Here is a 24,083-nt window from a genome sequence, read left to right on the forward strand (position 1 = left end):
AGGCAAGGTGTACATTGCGAAGGAAGAGCGTTTGGCCAGGGCAGGTGACCACTAAGAAAAGGTAGCCATTAGTCCTTTCCCACAAAACGTCTCCGAGACAGCTGATTAACCCCATTTGTCCATGTCTCCTTCTCTTTAGCTTGAGAATAACCAGTAAAAGCAAGGAGTCGGGGCTTTCCGATGTCCCCAGGCCCAGCTTCTGCTTCTCCAGCTGTGGCCACATCAGGCCTGTGCATGACGACTCTGAGCTGGGGAAGGACCCGTGCTGCTCGCCACCCCCAGACTACAACTCCGTGGTGTTGTACTCCTCCCCACCCGCCTAACGCTCTGAGCACGCCGCAGACCGCTACCCTGACAGTATTATGCATATATGAGTTTACACCCTATTCCTCCCCGCAGGAGCCGGCCCTTTCTCTGACTTAATAGTGCTTTTTCGTTACTGTTGTTTGGACTAACAAGAATGTAACCCCAGATCGTGACAAGTGAGGAACCTTTAGTGCTCAATCCTCATGTGACTTGGTGTAAGAGAAATCCTTTGTAAGCCCAATGACTCACCTGCTCCAGGCCCCAAAGCCTCAGGGCACCCTGAACAGGCGATGTGCTGGCCATGGCACCCAGCGTGGGTCCTCGGGCCCATCTTCCCTCCCTGCAGCTGGGGGGCAGGTGCTGTAAGGCCCCTTAGCCCATGGCAGTATGCACTGGCCTGCTCTATCTCTGGAGTCCTCCGGCAGACATTAAGACACTCCTTGGAGGTGAGAAAGGGAGACCAGAGCCAACAAGAGACACAGGAAAAGGCCTTGGGATATATCATGTGGAGACGGTGCAGGGGAGGGCTCCTCAGTGCCACTTTAATGATTTCTCATTCCTGGCCTCTGTTTTTTGGGCACCCTACCAAGAGGTGACAGGGCAGAATGTGTGGGACATTTTCTGGATTCTGAGAGGCAAGGACAAATGTTTTTGGGAACCACAGAAAATCTTAAATCTTTCCCTGGGAATCTGTTTCTGTTGCCCCACACTATCCACAGCATGTTTAACATGCATTGGTGAGGCTGACACGTGACTCAGTTCCTCTAGTGAGATACACTGAAATCAGAGCCCAGCTTGGAGGCCTCAACTTAGCATACTGCTCAAAGGGAGCTAAGTAGTCTGGCCTAGCGAGGTGGTCCTACCGATAGACTCAAAAGCCACATTTTAAACAGTCAGGTCCTATTTCATGACATTTTTACATTCTCTTGTCTGATACAGTTAGCTATTCAAGGCAGCTAGGGAGAGTGAAGAGTGAGCATCTAGAAGACGGTTTTCTATGTACCCAAACCAGGATTAATGGACTAAAACCTAGTAAGACAGAGTGGACGCTGCATGTATGTATAATAGCCAAACCAATCCACCCGGAGTTGGGACCTCACTGTTTCCTTTTTACGTAATCACAGGTTTTGTCGTCTCAATCCAATCTGAGAGGAGCAAAAAAGCATTAGCTAGTGTTTATTAAAGCACTCTGTGCTCCTTGATGCGCAATTTATGCAAGCTATTTCTACAGCTGGGGCTCAGGATATTAGTCAACGAACCCTCAAAACGCAAAAGAAAATAATCTTACTTTCATCTGTTTCAGACCTTACTTGGGGTCTAAGGATGATGGGGACAGGGTAGAAATGGGGAGACAGGGTAGAAAAGGGTGCCCACTCTTTGGGGGTCTAGAGAGATGTGAGCCCTGGATCTCTAAAATGGCTCTGTTAGATGTTGTATGTGCAAATTATGGTCTGTGTGTTTAGGACATGTATACCTGCTGGAGCCAGTCCCAGCTGGGCAGACAACGAGTAGCTGCTTCGTGAGAGCAGACCACACTTCCTTTCTGCTTGCTTCAACCCTATGGCCGCTCCCCTGGGGACCACGTCCTTAAGGTTCTCGGTCGTTTGAGAAGGGAGACTCGGCACAATCCACAGTGAGACAGTCTGCAGTCACGGTGGCTCTTGGGGGACTCACCTTCCAGGACAGAGAAGTAGGAAAGGGCTCTCAACCAAGAACTGGATAAAAAAAAGAAATCAGGCAGGGCTGGGGGAAGACATCTTTGTCCATCTTTGTGTGTCTGCAAATGCTCATGTCAGGTGGCAAGTGTCAAAGACGGGCCATTAGACAGAGGCCGCCAGAGAAATGAGTGATCTCGGCATCCTATGACTTCTCAAATCATTTAAATATCCGGTCACTAAGGAAGCAAGAAAACCTTAGCCAGTCCTGTGCTATTTTGATTTTAATCACCTAATTCTTAATCATTAAGAGACTTTAGCAAGGTCCCTTTCCCACAAAAGTAAAGAAAATCTATTGGGATTCTCTGGCTCTGCTTAAGGACTTAGCTTTGGAGTCCAAAGCCCATCAGCGAAGAGAAAGACAGTTCCATCTGAGTTTTTAAGGCAGGAAGGAAAATGGAAACTTGTAATGACACACTGTGCCCGTCCATCAAGACAGCATTGGATGTTAGGACTCTGGCAGTGACATGAAGACTGTTTGGCTGGCACTAAGGAAGAACAAACATTTCTCCTAGTGTTTGAGGTCACCAACGTACACATTGCTGGAACCTCAGGCAAGTCTAAGTTAGCCTGAGAGAGATACTCAGGGGACAGATCTGGTCAGATCTTGTAAACTGTTGCATGGGTCTTCGAGCAGGGCTCGCTCCCCTGCCTGTAAATCAACGCAATGAAGGAAGAGGGCTTCTTTTGGCCGACAGTGGTAGGAACTGTACATGTATGTGTGTATGTGTATCTGTATGTTTTGTGCATAACTATTTAAAGAAACTGGAATTTTAAAGTTACTTTTATATGAATCAAAATGATATGCCACAGACAGAACTGAGATATGATCTGGTCCCACCTTTTAGTCATGATGAATGTATTTCATATATTATCTTCATTTAATAAAATCCACTTTCAAAACCAAGTATTTTCTTACTTTCCTTGTAAGTGAGAGGGAAAAAGGAATCCTAGATGTGCCTCAGGGTGGGGTGAGGGGACTGAATGCCGGGATAGCTTGCTAAATATCAGTTATCTATGTGGCCCAAGGGAGATTAAAGCAAGCACTCCTGGAACAAGGACATGCAACACCCCACGGGTCCACACAGTGGCTGTCTAGACTACAAAGATGCTGCACACTGAACACTGTATGGAGATTCCCTAGAAACAGAACAAACAGGATGAAATTATACATATTTTTTTTTTTTTTTTTTTTTTTTTTTTTTTTGGTTTTTCGAGACAGGGTTTCTCTGTAGCTTTGGAGCCTGTCCTGGAACTAGCTCTTGTAGACCAGGCTGGTCTCGAACTCACAGAGATCCGCCTGCCTCTGCCTCCCGAGTGCTGGGATTAAAGGCGTGCGCCACCGCCGCCCGGCTGAAATTATACATATCTTAAGATGATTTACTAGGGGTCAAAGAGAGGCTCAGTGGTCAATCACGGCACTTGCTGTTCTCGGAGAAGATCTGTTTGTTTCCCAACACTCACGTAACAACTGGAGACAATCTGTAACTCCAGTTGCAGGGGACCCAACGCCTTCCGTCCTCAGGCACCACCTCATGTGGGGCATACACATAACAATTAAAACAACTAAACATTTACAAGTTATTAAGTTGGCTTATGCAGTGTGGTCAAAATAGTCCAATGACAGCTACCTTACACCTAAAAGGCTGAGAACTTGGTTGGTTCTTTGTCCCCAAGGCTGGCTGCTTTAGTGGTCAGAGCTGCACAGTGACCATCTCCCACAGAAGAGACTGACTTCCTGGTGGTTTGTCAGTCTCCAAAGCTGGTGGTCTTCAGGGCATGTGCAAAACTGGAAGAAGCTAGCTCTCAGGAAAGGAAACAGCCGCAGCAATGGGATTAAAATAACTCGGTGGCAAGCGAAGGGTGAAAAATCTTTCTTCTTCTGAGTGCTTTTTACCTGGGCCAGAAGGTGCCAAGGCATTTGGGTCCGACTTTCTCAGGTTAATTAGCACAACCAAGATAATTCTTCAACTGAGGCTCCCTGCTCAGGCGATTCTAAGTTGTGGCAAGTTGATATTTAAAACCAACCATCATAGCCAGCTTGCCCAGAAATGCCAACACGACTAAGATCATGAACCAGGAAATTTCACAGAGGGACTGCTGGCTGCCTATGAGGAACCCACAATTCAAAACAGGCATCTCCCCTAAACACTAATTTTCAACCGATAAATAATTACCACAATCACAGCGTGTGCGTTTTGTGAGCACACATAGATTAGAGGGTACATGTGGGAAACAGCAAATGGGCAAAAAAGCATAAAACACAAGAGACTCCCCCACAGAGAGTGCTACCACTGAGATGTCTCCAACTGGCCACGTGCATTATATCCGCCTGGGAGAAGAGACAATGCAGGTGCTGGGTAAGAAGTACAGCGGTTATTCGTGTATCTAGCTGATAATATCCTGGGGAGCTAGCTTGGAGAAACACAAGGCGGGACACTAGACAAACATTCTTGGGTAGAAAGGCAAGACAAAAGAATAAATGACCAATCTCAGCAGACTTGTAAGAGGCATTTAGTCTTCAAGAATCTGAAATATTTTAAGAACACTGGCTTCTGAGCTTACATGGTAGCCGGCTGCCTTGGGGTCGGGGGGGAAGGCTAGTTGTCAAAACAAAGTCACTTATTTGGGAAATGATTTGAAGAATGCTTCACGAACCAGCTTCGCATCAGAAAATAGATGTTTTCTCATGACTCTGGGAACTGACAGGACATTTGAGAATTCATTTCTTCAGCAGCAGGATGACCTAGCAATGTTTCCTAGATTCCGTACTGTAAAACACATCTCCAGATTTGGGGCCTTCCAAGGTCAGGAATGCTGAAAAAAATATGCTTGGTCCCAACACAGGAATAATCAGCTTTCAATTTTGTGAACTATGGACATTTAAGGGAAAAAGTAAGAAAGCAAAAGCTATTCCCTAAATCAACCCTGATCTGGGATAACCATTATACTTCACCGGGCTGCATGTTTCTGAGCTACATATATGTAAATGTGTATATGTGCTATCCTTCAAAAACGGGCCATTAAAAAAATGAGCCCTATCATTTAGTACTATTTTTTTTTTTTTTTTTTGAGACAGGGTCTCCCTATGTAGCCTGAGATAAACTGAACTCTGTAGACCAGGCTGGCCTAGAACTCACAGAGATCCTCCTGTCTTTAGCTCTCAAGTGCTGGGATTAAGGTGAGTGCCACCACGCCCAGCAACCTAGTACCCATTTAAAGCCTATCTTAAAGGCAGGAAGACTAGGGTAGCAGAGCACCTGCTCCTATGTGAGGGCTTGAGTTCCATCCCTAGCTGTACCAAAACCCAAAATACAATAAACGGAAGGGGATTCATTGCAGACGAAAAGAGATTAGTAACATATCTAAAATACATCGAGGCAGATGCTCAACTTCCTTTGAGGCCACACCCAGAGGACTCCATAGTAAACTGAAATAGCTGTAGGCTGAAAGCACATTGAAAACACTTGGCCTGCTCCAATAGCACCCTGGCTCCATAGCACAGGCAGGGCTCTGCAGGGTCAGAGGTATCTTCTCATGGTCACAAAGCCAGTGTGACTGAAGCCACAATTACTGGAGCCTGGTATGTAGAGGAACTGGATTATACAACACTTGCCACAGGTAAGAGTCCCAATTCAAAGTTCCCGGCTGAAGTCTGCGCAGTGTGCATTACTCTTGCATCCTGAGGCACAGGGACTGTAGCTTCAGGGACCTAAGTCTGCGTCCCACCCCTGGTGACACCTGATGAACAAATACCATTCCAGATCTTGGGATCCAGCAGCAGCTGTCATTCAAGTGCTTACTATGTGGCAGTAACTATGCTAAGTGCTTTGAAGGACTGAACTCATTTCCAGGACCATCTACCGTGATAGGTACTTTTATTATTATTTATACAGTGTTCTATCTGCAGGCCAGAAGAGGGGACCAGATTGAATTACAGATGGTTGTGAGCCACCATGTGGTTGCTGGGAACTGAACTCAGGACCTCTGGAAGAACAGCCAGTGCTCTTAACCTCTGAGCCATCTCTCCAGCCCCCGTGATATGTACTCTTCATACACCTTCTCTTCAGAAACAATTCAAAGAACTCGGAAATCCTTCTTACATGTTCCACCCACGGGCACCTGTGTTTATGCACCTTGCCTCACTGTCGAATGGCCCAGCCAAAGCGCATGCTGGTGTTCTTGACCCTGTCTTCTCACCCACCCACCCCTCACTCCCATCCATTTCCCTTTCTTGGAACCACACAGCCATGCCTGTTTCTCTGATCTCTCACCCCATTTCTGTTCTCCTTCAGGGCAGAACTCTTTGAATGGTTTTACCTACACTACTGGTTGGTTTTCAATCCTCTCCTTACTCCTTAAAACCACTTCAACTTAGCAATGCCGTGAGCCACGTGCTCACAGGGAAAGGGCTCTGCACAGGCTCACCAGCCACCATAGGGCTGAACGGCTTAGTCCTAACCCAGCGCCAGCAGCTGTACAGATTCCAAAAAGGTCTTTGGGGCCAGGGTTTTGGCAAAGCACTTGTTGCACAAGCATGAAGCCCTGAATTCGGATATCTAACTCATCTTTGTCAGGGTTTCTATTGCCACGAAGAGACACCATGGCCACGGCAACTCTTACAAAGCAAACATTTGATTGGGGCTTGCTTACAGTTTCAGAGGTTTAGTCCATTATCATCATGGCGAGAATCATGGCAGTGTGCGGGCCAGATTCTGCTGGAGGAGGATCTGAGAGGTCTACATCTTGATCCACAGGCAGCAGAAGATTGTGTCCCACTCTGGGTATAGCCTGAGCATAGGAGACCTCAAAGCCCACCCCCACAGTGACATACTTCCTCCAACAAACCCCATCTCTTAATAGTGCCACTCCGTATGACCAAGTATTCAAATACACGAGTCTATGGGCGGGGGCATACCTGCTCAAACCACCACAAACTTCCACGTAAAAGCCCAGTCTAGCGCACCCCAGTTCAGCAGTACACATCTGTAACGCAAGCATGGAGTAGGAGGGTATCTGTGCAACAACATGCAGATCCTCCTTCTCGAAATTGCCTTTCATGGTGTCTTAACGCAGCTATAGAGAAGAAACTAAGACTCCTCACCTCAAAAAGAAACAAACAAACAAGTGAATAAATGGAGGCTGGAGAAGAGGGCTCAGCAGTTAAGAACACTGGCTGCTCTTGTAGAGTTCCTAAGTTCAGTTTCCAGCACCCACGTGGTAACTCACAACAGTCATTCTAGTTCAAGGGAATCTGACACCCTCTTCTAGCCTCCACAGAGACCAAGTAATACACGTGATACAAATACACACTTACAGGCAAAACATTCATACACTAAATAAAATCCGTAACATTATTTTACAAATAAAGGTAAGAGTGGGCTGGAGAGATGGCTCAGCCATTCGAGGCTAGGCCCACAACTAAAAATGAGGGCAAGAATGATAAAAGACATGGACATCCAGCTTCCGAACATACACATACACTCACACGTGTACGGTGTACACACTTCATTTCTGCTGCTGTGGATAAAAGATCCCGACAAAAAGCAGCTCGCACGGATTTTCACTCACAGTTCTGTTTCAGCCCACCGCAAGCAGTGAAGGTGGCAGAAGTTAAAGCAGCCAATTCTATCCCATACAGTCAAGAGCAGAGATAAACAGATGCATGCATGCTTCCTGTTTGCATAAATTCAGCTCCACTTCTCCATGTCTAGGCAATCTGGACCCTGGTCTTGGGAATGGTGCCACCCAAAGTGAGCTACGTCTTCTTAGACTAACTAGCTTAAGACAATCCTCCACCGACATGCCCACAGTCCAATAGACAATTCTTCCTGGAGACCTGTAGGTCTGAATAAAAATGGCTCTTATAGGCTCGTGTGTTTTAATTCTCTGCCTGGTGCTTGTGGATCAAGACATAAGTTCTCAACTGCCCCAGCATCATGTCTATCTGCCTGCCTGCCATGAAAGTCATGAACCATGAGCCCCCAAATAAAATGTTTTTTTTTTTTTTTTTTTTTTTTTTTTTTTTTTTTTTTTTTTAAGTTGCTTGGTCTTGGTATTTTTGTTACAGCCATAGAAAAGTGACAAGACCCTCTTCCCAAGTGACTCAACATTGAATCAAGTTGACCATTACTACTACCATGACGCCACCTTTAAAACTGTAATTTTCCAGCAGACATGGTGGTACATGTCTAATCCAAGCCCTCAGGAGACAGACAGGTGGATCTCTCCAAGTTCTAGAACAGCCTGGTCTATATGGATTCCCACCACCCAAGGCTATACAGTGAAACTCTATCTCAAAAACAAAGTAACAAACAAAAGCCCTTAACTTTCCTTCCACAAAAATAGTCCAACACCTAAAAGCTACCCGGTCAGGTTTATCAGTACTGACCTCACTTTGTGGAACCAATCTGTTTTGGTTTCATTTCTGCTGTGGTAAATACCCTGACAAAAAGCAGCTATACGTTTGAGAAGGGGCTTTACTTGGCTTACATTTCCAGGTTCCAGCCCACCACAGGGAGGAAGTCAAGGTAGGTTTGTGTGCCTTTACTTTGATTCCAGGAGACGATCCTTTCTTCCTTTTTCTTTTTCTCTAACTAGTTTTTCTTCTCTGACCTCTGAACAGTGCCTGGGGCTCCCTTAACTCACCTCAGTATCTCCAGCAACTCCATGGCTTTCAATGGCATTCATCTGACAATCTTCATGTACAGACCAGACCTGTGCCTTGAACTCCAAACTCCCAAGTACTAAGCTGATGTTTCTTCTCAGCGCTCTGGGTTTGTCTTTCAGACGGCATCAACAGCTCCGATTCCCGTCCCTGACACATCAGGGTAATACTGTATACCATGACTTGGTGGCCCAGCCAGAAAATGACCTGTTTTTTGCCTTCCTCTTGGCACACCCACTCTCCAAATGCTTTACCAGGGGCCAGGACACGGGCAAGAGCTCCTAGACACATTCTTAGTAGAGTCCTGCTTTCAGATGGCCAACTCTTACTACTCTAACTCTCCCAGGCTAAAGCTCGAAACACAAGCCTAGATGTCATCTGTGCCTTGCCTAAATTCCTGATCCAGACTCTGGAACAGGGTAAACATGCCATTAAGCTGTTTGGTGTAAAACAATAAATCAGAACAATGTGTAAAAATCTCAGGCCCTGGGCCAAACTTTTAATTAACTGCCCCTCTTCCAGATCCACCTCTGCCCTCCTGCCAAAACCCTCTGTAATTCAAGAAATATTTTTGGCAATCCCAAAGCTCATTCTTTTCTTTACTCTACACTGGTTCTAGCTTTAAAGTACAACCAGAATCCAACACTTTGTACCTTCTCTGGTACCTCTCCATCCTTCCCTAAAAAGGCCACATAAACTCCCTAATCTTGCTCTAGCATCTTGACCTCCCTGGTCTGTCCTTCACACTACAGCTAGAGTCATCTCCACACTTCCCTGGGGGCAGAACAACGGTCCCCAGCCACATGCTCCCCAGCCACACACGGCCTTTCCCAGCAGCATCTCACCTCTTCTAGCAACACTCATCTCCTCCTGCAGTGCTTCCCCTTCCTGGTGGGGCTGCTGACTCCACATCCAAGTCCTCACTCAGCATTGGCTTGAAGAGACTTCTGTTGAGGCCACCCTCTGAAACTGCACCACCACATTCTAGACTGGCAAACATGGTCAGGTAAATGAGAACTACAGAAGAGAATTTTTCTGATATTAATGTTTTCTATGCCAGAGGCTTATGCTGAAAAAAAAAAAATCTGATATTTAGATTCAACTGTTTATTTGCTAAGTCTGGTAACTACTGGCTCTCCTCTCATAACCATAATTACCTTCTAAATACTACATACAGTTGCCAGTATCGAAATGCAATTGGTTCTACTCGCCCCTCACTTCCAACCAAAACCCATGATGATGTCTTTTAAAGACTAGAGTGCATTCACTCTTCTATATGGTTTAGAGCATGTCTAGAAGATTCATAATTAACTCAGTGCCAATACAACTGAAATAACTGTCCCTGGAATGACAAGAAACAGATGGAAGTTGCCAACCCCAGAAAAGTATCTTCCCTTGGCTCTGAGAACAGCGTCTGACATAAAATAGACAGTAAATATCTGAGGAGTGAATCCCTAGTTCAATGCACTGTGGGACTGTGGGGTGAGCTGCTTGGCCAGGTACACATAGGGCTTCAAGCGCTCAAACAGGGTAAGTGTGGGCCTTGCTGCTGCCCCCTCACACTGTTGTTAGAAAGACTTAAAGGCACAGGTTTAAAATAGCAACCTTTCTCCTTCTGCCCTGCAGTCTCTGTGGAAGGTTTCACAAGAGCCCTGTGGGTTCTTGTTAGAAGTGGGAGAACAAGCCACTGCCCCCCGAGCTGGAAGACTACAGGGAGGTGGAACTGAGAGCTGCACCATTGCTTTTGTTGGATTTCATCAAATGCAACACCGGTCTGGCTTTAACAACATTGTTTCCTAAAAAAACCTTCAAATTAGTCTCCATTTGTATTCCTATCTGGATTCATGACTATCTACAAATTACTTTCTATACAAAAGTCCCCCTGCCCTATTGTCAGGCCATCTACCAGTCTCCCAACTGGAAACAATCTGCTCTCCTTGATCACTCTGCCATCTTCACCCTAAGCCTCAAATCTTGACTACTTTTCCATCCTATAATTTCAATTCTTCAAATTACAGAAATTTCAGACGTACTGGGGGTGGGGGAACCCAACAAAAAAATACTATTTTATTTATTTATTTATTTATTTATTTATTTATTTATTTATTTATTTATACGATATTCCGCCTGTGTGGATGCCTGCAGGCCAGAAGAGGGCACCAGACCTCATTACAGATGGTTGTGAGCCACCATGTGGTTGCTGGGAATTGAACTCAGGATCTTTGGAAGAGCAGGCAATGCTCTTAACCGCTGAGCCATCTCTCCAGCCCCAAAAAATACTATTAAAGCTCAACAAATGCCAACATTTTTTTTTAAAACAACTTATCCTTGAGGAATTTTTTTTTGAGAAATTGGCAAAGAGTCTCTCTCCTCCACATGGTGGCAAACTGGGCACTGAGGCACACTTAGCTACGGGTGCAGCTCAAGTGGAAGCTACACAGCTAGCTTTGTGAGGCCCAAAGCAGGGAGCAGTCTAGCTCCATGTCAGTCCGTCTTGTAGGAAAAGTAGTTTCTTACACGGCCTTCTACCAAATCTACTCCTATCTGAAGTCTTAGTTTCAGCACAGACCAAGGACACAGGAGGCATGAATCAAAAAGTAACCGATAAACCATCAATCTAATCTGCTACCATTTTACCCAAAGGCAGAAGTTCTTCAAAATACATAGGTAGTGATTTTCAAAACCCAATCAAGACCAATGCCACTATATGAACCGGTTATAATAATAACAACAAAAACAAGTTTATCTCTGTAATTCTTTATTAAAAAATACTGCTATACACATAGAGACTGAAAATAGGGTTAAAGATGAGCAACAGATACTGGGATTGTGACGTTAGAACTTAACATACTGGTGCTTTTTAGGGACAATGTTGATATCCAAATGACAGAACCAAGGTCAAAACAAAATACAAGGGCACCCTCAAAGGTATCTGCAATGAAGTAAATACACTAACAGGATTTAAAATAGGCACAGACAGCTGGAATGAGTGACACTACATGATTTCAAGGGTTGTCCTTTCCGTGCTGTGTCTGTCATAACAGGAAGTTATGGGGAGTTCACATCCTTAATTCAATACTCTCAGATATTAAAGTCTTCCTATGAACTAAATATTAACTTTCAGACAACCTCCTAAGTGGGTTTACATTGTGAAAAAGAGGGCTCCCTTAAAAAAAAAAAAAAAAAAAAAAAAAACCAACCAAACCAAAAAACCAAACAAAACAAAAAACCCAACCCCCCTGCAAAAAAACCCCAAAATTAAAGAAAAAAAAAAATCTCCCCGCAAAAAACACCAAAGCAGAACTCAAGAGTTCTTTTGAAAACCATTCCCAATAAAAGTGAAATGAAAAATAAATATAAAACAAAGCTAAAAAAAATATGCATTTATCCGACACCAACTGTTTTCTGGCTGACAATATTTACTCATGAAAACGTTCAGCTGACTATCTTTACTACCCAAACCAAGCCCTGAGGTTACTAGGGGCTGAAGCGGACTAGCGTTTCCGACGCAGACTCTTGGGTTTGTGATGTGAACCTGCCTTGCAGAGGAGAAGTTTGCTGGTCTATGCGGAATGAGAGATTCAAGCCCTAATTTACCCCTGCCCTTCTTTAGCATTCACATAACATTGGTCCACAAATGAAAATTTTCAAAAAGTTCCCAGGCCCCCAAAACTAAAATAGATGATCCCCTTTCATTTTCAAAGAAAACAATATTGGAAAAAATCTCCAGCCCGCTTATAAATTAAGCATTTCATATTTCTTCTAGAATACAAGTAGTTCTTTTTTGTACAAAAGAATTACAATATGATTTGTCAAAAAACATATAAAAAGACAGCTGCTCTTCCTCAAATACATGAGCTAATGATAAAGACTCTTGTGTGTTACATCGAAAGTTCTTGTTCCTTTTAAACAAAAGGAACATCATGGTGGCAAATGCTCATTATCCTTTGAATATTGAACATTATGTTCTTTAAAAATCCATCCAGATCAAATGCAATAATTGATTTTCTCATTAACAACTGATGCTACCACTCGTGGATGCAGACGTGCTTGTTAAACATGTGAAGTGTGTCTCTAGTCTCCAAAGCTTGCGGTGAAGAGAGGTGCTTTTTCTTGATGCAAATCTCAAGGCAGAGAGAAATCATTTAAAGCTTATAAAAAGTGGACAGAGAAATGTTAAAAACTTCTCTGAAATATACAAATATGTATCCTTGTTAAAAATGAAGACAGTAACATCAGCTGCAAGTGCTTGGAGTCTGTCCTGCCCTTCTGAGTCTCCTCCACATTTCCTTCCTGCTGCACACCTAGAGCAAACTGAACACTCAGTGCTGGGAAGGAGATGAAGTCTTCAAGGCGACCTTAGGAGAAAATCCCTATGTATTTGGCAGTCTTCAATATCGAAGTGACCACAAATCCCATGAATACTCAAGTTTGGCGACAACTGTATGTCCAAATAGTAACAAAGTTTCAAGGAGGAAAATTGCAAACTTGTAAGATGGGCTTCTCAGGATGATCCTGCAGAGTGAGTTTTATCAAAAGTCCTGTTCCTTTGGGTTAAGCAGTGAGTGCAAAGGCACAGCAGAGAAGTGCCCCTCCAGGGTCGGACTGCAGAGCATCAGACCACTGACTGCTGTGCTCAGTTCACCTCAACAGTCTCTGAGTCTGTATCCAGTGTAAAGTACCATTATAAAGCTGTAGTACAAAGGCAAAAAAAAAAAGCAAATTGGAAAGACCCTAAAGTAATAAAACTCCTTAACTTTAGGCCTTCAACACAATTTCTTTTTTGTTATTAAAAATTGCATCAATGTAAGTGTATCTGACTGGCAGGCTCTTTGAAGAAGGCTCTGGATGAACCTGGAGAATGCAGGGCCTGCTCCTTCAGCTACTGTTCAATTGTTACCTGGAAAAGGATTTAAATTAACAAATAAGGGAAAATTCATATCCGACAACTCACTGATATTTCTCTTTGTGTGTTCTTAAACACAACAGAAGCTTCAATTTGAGCTAAGGTAGGTGGCACGCAGAGTTTGCATACGATACTCATAAGGACTATTCACTACACTGTACTTCTATGAACTACTGAGTTGGCCCATCCCCCAAAAGCAAATTCTGCATCTCTCAGTGGCAAAAAGCTGCCTCTTTTTGTTTCCCAATGTCCTTGCAAATAGTTCCCTTAATAAGTATACAATGTGGCAAGAGGTCAAAGATCAGAAAAAAAGTCTTTAAAAAATTAAAATTAGTGCATACACAAGTGGAAAAACAGAAGCAGGAGCATCATTCACCAAACGGTGACCTTGATCTGACATAACTCTTCAGAGGCCTGTGGCAGCCAGAGTACGTAGAAAGTGAGACATTCTTCCTCTCAAGTAACGGTGCACCTGACCCAAGTGCGGGAAGCTTCACTCCTTCCTGCTCATTCTGCTGGCAGGAGACGAAGGACCGTTCACCATAGTGCAACTGGCTGTAGGCTTGGGCCTTCACCATGCCCTGTGGACATTTTAGTAAGTACTACAATTGACCATTTGCAGCCGCAATCAGTTCTTGAAAGGTATTTTCAAAGCAGCGTTTTAGGTCACTGTATGTCACCACAAGCACACTCTTCTCATCCCTGGAAATCAGGCTTATTTTTTCTGGCACACCTGCATCTAGCTGAAAGAAGGTATAAAAAATATGCAGTTTATATCAAGGAAGAGAACTGATTCAATCATTTTAGGACAACATTTTTGACAATGATAAATGAAATACTTAAAGTATTTCTGTCATAGTCCCTTTTCAGATTTCCATGAACAGCTTACAATACCACGGGTCAAAATGCATCAAATTTCAACTCAAAAGGTTTTTTTTTTCCTAAGAAACATTGCCATGTTTCGTCCTTCTGCCTTAATCAAAATGTATTTGATTACTATCTTCAGTCAACTCGGCACTCTGTATTTACCCAATAGTTTCCATTTTGCATATTATGAACACCAGTGCACAACAGAAAGAATTAAATATGTATTCTTTAGGAGAAATAATTCATGGTACTATGGTATCCATAGCCAAACTGTATTCCAAAGAATGTCAATTAGATGTTACCAATGAGTTGTAACAATGTACCAGTAATTCCATGTAGGAGGAGTGCCGGCTTATTTCTCCCAGCAGCCCAGCTAGCTTAGCCCCAAAATAACCACACAGAAATCGTATTCATTAAAACACTGCTTGGCCCATTAGCTCTAACTTCTTATTGGCTAACTCTTATATTAATTTAACCCATTTCTATTAATCTGTATATCGTCACATGGCTGTGGCTTACCAAGTAGAATTCTCAGCATCTGTATCCTGCAGCTCCACAGCTTCTTCCTAACTCTGCCTCCTTTCTCCCAGCATTCTGTTGTTTTCCCCGCCTAGCTCTGCTCTCCTACAGCTCTGCTATAGGCCCAAATCAGTTCCTTTATTAACCAATGAAAGCAACACACAGACAGAAGACCCTCCTACACCAGATCCATGTCAACCGAGTACCTTCCTGTTTTTGCCATTTTAACTTTTAAAACATTTCTTCTTATCCATGTACTTCTGTAGCTTCCTCTATGAGTACCCGTTTTGATCTCTGTCCACCCACCACTCTAGCTACTGAGGTCATACTGAGGTCATATTTACATTTTGCTTAATCTTTTCTCTTTCCACTTTTTAAAAACAAAAAACTATTGTCAGTTTGTAAGTTATTTAGAAAAGAAAGAAAGAGGAAACAAAAACGGCCATGGAATGAACCTGGCACCTGACCATTGTTTTGTTAGCACCTGATGTAACCATAGCTTTTATAATTTACTCTCAAACACACCTCCTCCCATGTATGTGTGCTACTGTGCATGTTATGGAGGTCAGAGGTCAATTTGTCAGTCTTTCCCTTCCCCCCTTGCTTGAGACAGGGTCTTTTACCATATGCACACGTGTCTACACTTAGACAAACATACATGCATGCATGCAGTCACACCATACAGTTTTTATTACTCATTGTTCTACTCAATAAAACAAATGACATGTCAACAAAGTATAAAAGAGGGATGCAGCCATCTTGTGACACTTTATTGCAGTAAAAGATGTTTTTCACAACGAAAAACAAACAAAAACTCTAGTCCAGTGGTTCTCAACATATTGGTCACAATCCCTCTGAGGGGGGTTGGTTGGCCTTTTCATAGGGTTAGCGTAACAGTATTTACACGATGTTTCATAATAGTGGGAAAATTACAGTTATGAAGTAGTAATGAAAATAATTTTATGATTGGAACACTACAACCTAAGGAACTGCATTAAAGCAAGGGTCACAGCATTAGGAAGGTTGAGAACCACTGCATCAGACACTCCTGGAGAGATGGCTCAGAGGTTGAGAGCACTGACTGCTCTTCCAGAGGTCCCAGGTTCAATTCCCGGCACTCATATGGCAGCTTACAACTCCAAGATATGACACACAAGGCATATATATGCAGGTAAAACACCAATGCACACAAAATAAAGACAAGTAAATAGGAAAGAAGGAAGGAAGGAAGGAAGGAAGGAAGGAAGGAAGGAAGGAAGGAAGGAAGGAAGGAAGGAAGGAAGGAAAAAAGAAAGAAAATGTCCTGTCTTAAATTCCTCACTGAGCACAGCAGGTGTTGTCTTCAGTCTCCTAGTACTTGTACACACCACAACTCTACCAAGTTGTAATACTACCCTTAAAATCTTAAAAATGCAATTACAAGGTGGATGAGATATCATAGAATTGTAAATGTGCTTGCCACCAAGCCTGACACACCTGCGGAAAAGAGAAAATGAGCTCCAAAGTGTCCTCTGACCCTGTGTGTGAACATGGGGCATGATGTGTGCATGCGCGCGCGCACACACACACACACACACACACACACACACACACACACACAGATAACAAAAAAACTACTAAAAACTACTGGTTTTCCTTACTAATTACCTTATTAAGACAGGAAATGATGTGACTGAGGTCAATCCAGGGAGCACCTGCTTCTGTGACCTGATGAAAAAGATGATCCCTAAAGAGTTTCAACAGATAGCGGTCTCCAGTCTCTGACCAAGTTGGGTCCTTTTGAAACCTGGGGAATTAATATTTGATCTTAGTATGTCACTCTATGTGCACATGACCATATTTTTCAGACTCAAGTTTAACCCAATTTTCCCCAGTAAATAAGAAATTAGACAGATTCTGTAAAGTGCTAGCTTAAAAACAAACGAACAAAACACTGACCTCAACCAACCCTACATACATACATACATAAATCATACATACATACATACATACATAATACATACATAATCATACATACATACATAAATCACATTTCTCAACATTCAATTCACAGGAACAATTATCCCTTATATACTACTCAATCTTTAAAACTAGATAAAAAGGAGAAAAAAAGGAAAAATTGTCTTTAAACATCTCTGGCCATGCCTGTAAGGAAATGTTTCCTCTGTCCATGCTCTAGGTTACAGAGACGTCAGATAAGTTTCCACTTTACCAAGGAGCATAAAATGGTAAATATTCAGAAAAAAAGAAAAGGTACCTTCCTGTTTTTCACACTTCACCAAAAGGTCTAAGGAACTGTGAGAAACTGAAGAACCAGAGACCACTTGTAGTTTTCAGCGACCTGAGGACTTCAGTCTAGCAGGAAACATGTGACTCCAGTAAGCAGAGAAAGCAGGGACTGCCCCACTACACAGTGCTATGAGAAGGGGTACAACAGAGCTGAAACATGAACCTGTCCTGGAAGGAGGAAGCCAAGGCTGCTGGCCCCAACAGAAGCATGCTCTGCAGTCAGCAAGAACAAGACAGCAGTAAGCACACTAAGAAAGGCCACTGGGTCTAGATGGGGTTACGGGAGAAAAGAGGACAAAGTCAGCACTGACAGAGTGGGAAGAAAAAGTCACAAGCATTTTAGGAGAAAGAATGAGATCATTCATTTATTTTAAAGTATAAAATATTGTTCTTAACCCTAATTCAGAGTCATAAAGAAACTTTGGTCAATTTGGCCACATACATAAACATCTACAGAGGAAAAGTCCGGTGAGACTCAGAGATGATTAGCTCCCAAAGACAAGCAGCATGACAAGGATCAGACAACACAATAAAAATTAATTATAGATCCTCTCAAATAGGCTCCTTAAAGAGTAAGTCCCAAGCAAAACAGTACTGAAATTCAACTTCTTTCTCATCAAGCTGACAAAATTCTAAGTTTTAAGGAAAGTATTGTTAAGACTTCTCAAGAACAATACCAAACAACACCTGACATCTGGAGATTCCACTGTCACTCCATGAACTAAGCCAACCCTCGCCCCCCAAACATTGTCTGAGGACTTTTCACTGGAGACAACATGGTGCATAGGGCAGCACCATGTGCAGGGCACAGTTCTGGATGCGCCCTGTCTGTACAGATGTGGTCTACAGTACATGACCAGGTAGCTAACCTATCTCTGTCTCCAGCTTTCTCTCTCATCTATTGAATGATTGATTGGTTAGTTGGTTACTCAAGGCAGAGTTTCTCTGTGCATCCCTGGTTGTCCTGAAGCTTGCTTTGCAGACCAGGCTAGTCTTGAACTCACAAAGATCCACCTGCCTCTGCTTCAAGAGTTCTGGGACTTAAGGCGTGCACCATCACCACCCAGCTCTAGTTCTCTTAAACAGGAACTATGCCACCATCCAGAGAGTGGCAGAGGGAGAAGCAGGTCAGATGTGTGTATCATGTAGGATTCTGCCTAATTACAAATACAGCTGAGCAGAAAGTAATACAATGAGAAGTGACAATGTATATGTACTTTAAAAGGGTAAATAAACAATATATTTGTACTCTTAACCCTGGAAATCTAAAGAGAGAAACAAAGATGGACCACCCCGCCACCCCAAACAGAGAGAAGACGTGCCAGGCCTAAGGTGTGAATGTGGCAGCCATGAGGCACAACCAGCTGGATGAGGACAGGGAGGTAGGAATGAACTGCTAGGCTACCATGGACTTTTCAAACTATTTCCTAACTCTGACACAGAGTTCACTGTGAAGTGCTGAAGAAAACTGATGTTATATGGAACAATTACCAACCCCAAGAGAACAACTAAGAAGACTACAGAAGAGCTGTCATTGTGCTTCCCTTCTGCTTCACTGAGAACGGCATGCACTCTCAGCAAGGCAACCCCAAGAGCAGAGAACTCAGACATCCGTGTTAGGACAGTGAAGAGCGCTATGGTGAAAAAAGGGATGTGTCACTGGGTGAGCTAAATACTGAGACAAAGTCACAGAACAGAAGAGTCACATTTTGATGTACAGGAGTGAAGACATGAAAATGCTAAACAAGATTTCAAGAACTGATTAACACACATATCTTCTTAGGAAGATTACTGATGCCATATTCTGCCTCCTCAGACACCAGGTATGCATGTAATGCCTGATATCATGCAGACAAAATTCCCAGATATGTAAAATAAAAATAAATCTTAAAAAAAAGAAAGAAAGGCCGGGCGGTGGTGGCGCACGCCTTTAATCCCAGCACTCGGGAGGCAGAGGCAGGCGGATCTCTGTGAGTTCGAGACCAGCCTGGTCTACAAGAGCTAATTCCAGGACAGGCTCCAAAGCCACAGAGAAACCTTGTCTCGAAAAACCAAAAAAAAAAAAAAAAAAAAGAAAGAAAGAAAGAAAGAAAGAAAAAGAAAACAGATAAGTAGGTTTTAATTCCATGGGGGAAAAGAAAGCCCACAAGCAGTGGTCTGCACCAGTCATCTACCTCTATGAGACCAGAGACTGTCACAACTACAACTCTATTCAGCCTGGTTCAAGAATTAACAAAGTGTAGACACACACTCTGTGTCTGATAACTCTAACTTAAAAGAAAGGCTGAACTGGGACAGCATGAAATGATGATGTCACTCTATTAACAACAAGAAAGATCTATAAAAATCTGTTTTCATAGAAAAAAAGAGACATGCTACAGCCAAGAGATTTCTAATGTCTTCCAACTGACCAAGATAAACAGATGAGATCAGGCTTCCTACATGAGACAGAGTACTTGCTATTGCCTTCCCTCATCTGTATATACAACTGATTTCTAATATGGCATACAAGGTCATATGAACAACCACACTTGGGCTGTGGCTTGAAACAGCTCTTTAATGGCTAGCAGTATTAAGGTCACTTCATTGAGAACTTCTTCCTTTACCAAATAAAAATATTAGGTAGTCCATTCCTTATACAAATTAGTTCCTTTGGTTTTAAAACATGCTGTAAATACTGTAAATCCTTACTCTGGCCTCTCGTTGATTGTTCCCAATTTTGCTAGAAGTCTAAATAGTCTTCCATTTTGAACCTCCTATAAAGACATTTTAGAAAGAGAGAGAGTGTTAATGTTCTAGCTAAACATAAGTTTTTAAAATGGTACTCTGCACCCATATTATTCTTATGCAGTAAATTATAACACCCACACTCTTGGGTTCCACTCTTACACATATGCCTATTTTGTGCACAGTCATACTCAGGGAGATTATGCAACTGATCAATTCTAGGAAGTATTTAAAATACATTAAACAAAAATCAAGACTTTAGTCACATGATTATAGTAAAGTCAAGAATGAATAGGACATTCATTAGAGACTAAACTAACACCCAGCGTGAACAAGAGCATTGCAGTCCCAGCCAGCTGGCACAGTGAGTACTGTATGCCAATCTACATGGTAACTTGTAACCAGACTCTACCTTAGCAAGGTCTTCCTCGATGACATCATTTCTCATTTGAGCAGCATCCAGTTGAGTATAAAACCGAGCACCAATCATAGGCATGATGTCATTTACACTCCGCATCCTGTTTTGGTCAGTCAACAAGTACCTATTAAGACAGAGAGAATCTCATGAATGGCCAGTGCAAGTTAAGAACAACACAGCCACAGGCACACAGATGTTGCTGTCACTATAATCTGTGTTCATAATTTGAAAACATATTTTTCATGCAAATTAACTGTTTTAAAACTTCAGTATTACTTCTGTTCCCTGGAACATTTTAACTGTCCAGATATCTCTTCCCTGTGTGTTCAAGGTTACAGATGTGAAAAGCTTAAGCAGAAGAGGGCCACACTTACCCATTTCCACCCTTAAGTCCTTTGTTTCAATGGTGCTACATGAAATGACTGTGAATCTGAGGGTGGGAAACACTGGAAGGCTGAGGGATGGGGAATTTCCCCTCCTGTTCTTCAAAGATAACCTGCTGCTATTTTTGTGACAGGGTCTTGCTATGATGCCCAAGCAAGTTTTAAACTCTTGGGTTCAAGTGAGCATCTTGCGTCATACTCTTTGGACTACAGGCACATGCCATCGCACCTAACCAAAAAAAAATTTTTTAGTCTAAAAAATGAATCTTAAATTGTATAAAAATGAAGTAGTCCAAAAGAAATTTTCCTCTGCTCTATGACTTCATGTGTTACCTGTCACCTCCAGGAACTCTATATAGAAGAGAGCTCTAAGGGCTCTATGAGGAAAAAGTGACCAGTTCACTTCTTCCATCATCACTGAGGGAAAAAGAAAGTATTGCTCTTTCAAGAGCTGCCTACAGAATACAGCAATGGTCGATCACTTGGCCACTACTCCCTCTAAAGGGAAGTCCTTCTCTCACCTCCTTGCAGCTATGCTTCAGGAAACTGTCATTACAGGCCTTATCATTGCCTGCAAACAGCTCACTTGCTTTTATTTTTAACATCTTTAAAACTGTGTCTGTGTGGTGGTAAGGCACAACACCTGACTGCAGATACACATGGAGATCACAAGAGGGATTTTATCCCCTGGAGCAGTTACGGGTAGTTCTGAGCTGCTGGATATGGGTACTGGTAACTTAACTCAGGTCTCTGCAAGGGCAGCACACACTCTTAACTGGTGAGCCATCTTTCCAGTCCCTTAAATGTCTTTTGTTAAGTATCTAAAGATGGATGGAAGTTATGATATCGTATTAAAGTATCCTCACATTCTGGCATACAGTAAACATTCTTTTGATACACAGATGAATGCTTATAACCACACAAATTATCTTAGTTATCCACTGTGACCATTGATATTTACATTTACCTAATCATACTAAAACCTGTTACCAGCTATGTTACATCTTGACAAGGTACCTACTCTACCTTATTGTGCCTCAGTTTTGTCTCTAAAATGGAGCTAATAATGATACCCCATTTACAGAGATATTAGAGAATTAAGTGCAATTCATGTCAGAAGAGCCTTATGCAGCTCTACAGACATTAGTATATTGTCACTAGTGAAGGATGGCTTTTCACTTTACTTTTTTCTATGCATTTTTTCAAGTATCTAAAAAGATACTTGATATGAAACCTCACATATCATTATCTACTTTCAATAATTGTTAATATAAAGTGAATTTCGTTACTATCTTCAGCTCCTACCTTTTCAAAAGGGAGTATTTAGAGATTATATTCTGCAACTGTCCAGAACAATCTGGATTTTGCAAACTAATACTAGAATCATACTAAAAATGTTTCCCCCCCAAAACCTGTATCATCTTAATTGATTACTTCTAGGTCCCAGGCAAGCACTGGCTTCCAGTGTCTCACAAGCAAGACAGGGAAGCCAGTTTAACAAAGAACAGGTGGGCAGCCCCATCCTCCATCCCCCAGTTCCATACCCCAGGGCTGGTCCAAAAAGAAACTGGATCATCCAGGGCTACACAGAAAGAGCAGAAGGGATCACTGAAAGCTAAAAGAGACTATTGATTAGGATCAATAAATTCTAATGACTTCTAGAACATAATAGGGAAATTAAGAGTTGTCCTAGCATCTTTTCCCCCTAAATTAAACTCAGCTGTAATCAAGGTTGTTTGCCCTCCCTCTGACATTCTCACTAGAGGTAGTAAGGGGTCCTTCGGTGGTGATAGTAGTCCACAATGGGTTCCTCTTAAGTCAAATTCATTCCAAACTTAAACTCAAAGATTTACTGGACTCTTCCATTCTCTGAATTGCACCCCTGGACCAGAGGTTCATATATATAACTGGACTGTGAAGGAGGCTGCACGACAGTATCTCTCACTATCTAGAGCAATACTGGCCAAGGGAACTCGAGAGATGGCAAAAATGTTTTGTCTGTACTGTCCATGACTTAACTGGGAGCTACATACATGGTGGTGGTGGTCTTGAAATATAACTAATGTAACCCAAGAGCTAGAGGTGAATATGTGTCCATAAAACTCTAAAGGGCATTCCAACCAAGTGCCTTATTGAAACAAACTGGTTTATGAATTCACTGTAAGAAATATATAGTTAGCAATAAAGATTAGGACATCAGCAGCTGTTTGTGTCTGCTTGACTCTAAACAGTGGGAGACTCCTATGGAAAGCTCTATATTAATCACAGAGGACCACTCTGCTTCATGATATGTTAACACTTACAAGATGAGGTTCTTCAGGTCAGAGGAGTAGTTGATTGTCACCAATTCCATGGCTTTCTGTAAATTCTCTCGCTGAATTCCTGCCAAAGAGTTGCAAGCCAAAGCCAACACAACTTTTCCTAATGATATCAGATCTGCTTGCTGACATGAGAGAATAAACATAACTTAATTTCTACTTCACAGGTACACTTTAAATACACTGAACACACTGAACACTGATCCCCTAACAGGAAAAGCACATCATAAGCACAAAGAGAGCGCACTCAGGGCAGGTTCTCAGCATGGTTACTTGTTAGAATCACTATGACCTGAGAAAAAATTTCCAAGCCACTCTTTCACAGTCTCAGTTAATGCATAAGCCCCAAATATCTAGAGCTTCCAAGTCCCCTAGTGAAAGGACCACACTTTAACAAACACCACTATTCCAATTATGGACTGCTGCTTTAACAAGCTTTAGGGAGTGGCGGCAATGTGTTATAGGTGGCAAGAAACCCTGAAGTCAGTTTTCTCCTTCCACCTTCACAATGGCTCCAGATGACTCAGGTCACCTGGCTTACACAGTAAATGTCTTCACCTGCTTAGCCATCTAGCTTGCCAGAGTTTGTATTTTTATTCTGAAAAATTAAATACAGCTGATACTCTTCCCTGTTATACAGAACGGGAGGCCATTACGTGCTAGGACTGTTGTACTAAACAGATAGGTTTCTCATTTCATGAATCCAACACAGCATGTGAATGTGAAGACAAGACACTACAAGTAAGCACTCACTTGACTTCAGAGCACACACATCATAAAACATCAAAATAGCTCAGACCTCAACGATACGCTGTACCTTTGTTTCCCAAAACACTTATTTTTTGTTCACAAATATAATATGCCTTGAATTCTTTTTTTCTCTCATTTCTTGTTTTTAAAATGAGCTACCCTGAAGCTTTCCTTCAAAAACACAGGTTCACAACATTCCTGATTTTGTGACCCTTTAA

At 42.5% G+C, this 24,083-nt stretch overlaps 2 protein-coding genes across 4 annotated transcripts in view; one reads left to right on the forward strand and one right to left on the reverse strand.

Annotated features, from left to right (window-relative positions):
* Positions 1–2,928, forward strand: part of Flt1 (fms related receptor tyrosine kinase 1) — a 158,666-nt gene extending 155,738 nt beyond the window's left edge. Inside the window, exon 30 of the mRNA XM_038345590.1 lies at positions 140–2,928. Within this exon, the coding sequence (XP_038201518.1) occupies positions 140–323 (184 nt within the window). The 3' untranslated portion in view covers positions 324–2,928. The remainder of the gene's footprint in view (positions 1–139) is intronic.
* An 8,501-nt stretch (positions 2,929–11,429) lies between these two features.
* Pan3 (poly(A) specific ribonuclease subunit PAN3) overlaps positions 11,430–24,083 on the reverse strand; it is a 115,774-nt gene continuing 103,120 nt past the window's right edge. For all 3 annotated transcript variants that reach the window (XM_038345164.2, XM_038345163.1, XM_038345165.2), the window contains 5 exons: positions 23,101–23,240; positions 20,409–20,538; positions 19,961–20,025; positions 16,628–16,766; positions 11,430–14,337 (listed from right to left, as the gene is read on the reverse strand). In XM_038345164.2, the coding sequence (XP_038201092.1) occupies positions 14,197–14,337; positions 16,628–16,766; positions 19,961–20,025; positions 20,409–20,538; positions 23,101–23,240 (615 nt within the window). In that variant the 3' untranslated portion in view covers positions 11,430–14,196. The remainder of the gene's footprint in view (positions 14,338–16,627; positions 16,767–19,960; positions 20,026–20,408; positions 20,539–23,100; positions 23,241–24,083) is intronic.

Source organism: Arvicola amphibius, chromosome 10, assembly GCF_903992535.2.
Source record: "Arvicola amphibius chromosome 10, mArvAmp1.2, whole genome shotgun sequence".
NCBI lineage: Eukaryota > Metazoa > Chordata > Mammalia > Rodentia > Cricetidae > Arvicola > Arvicola amphibius.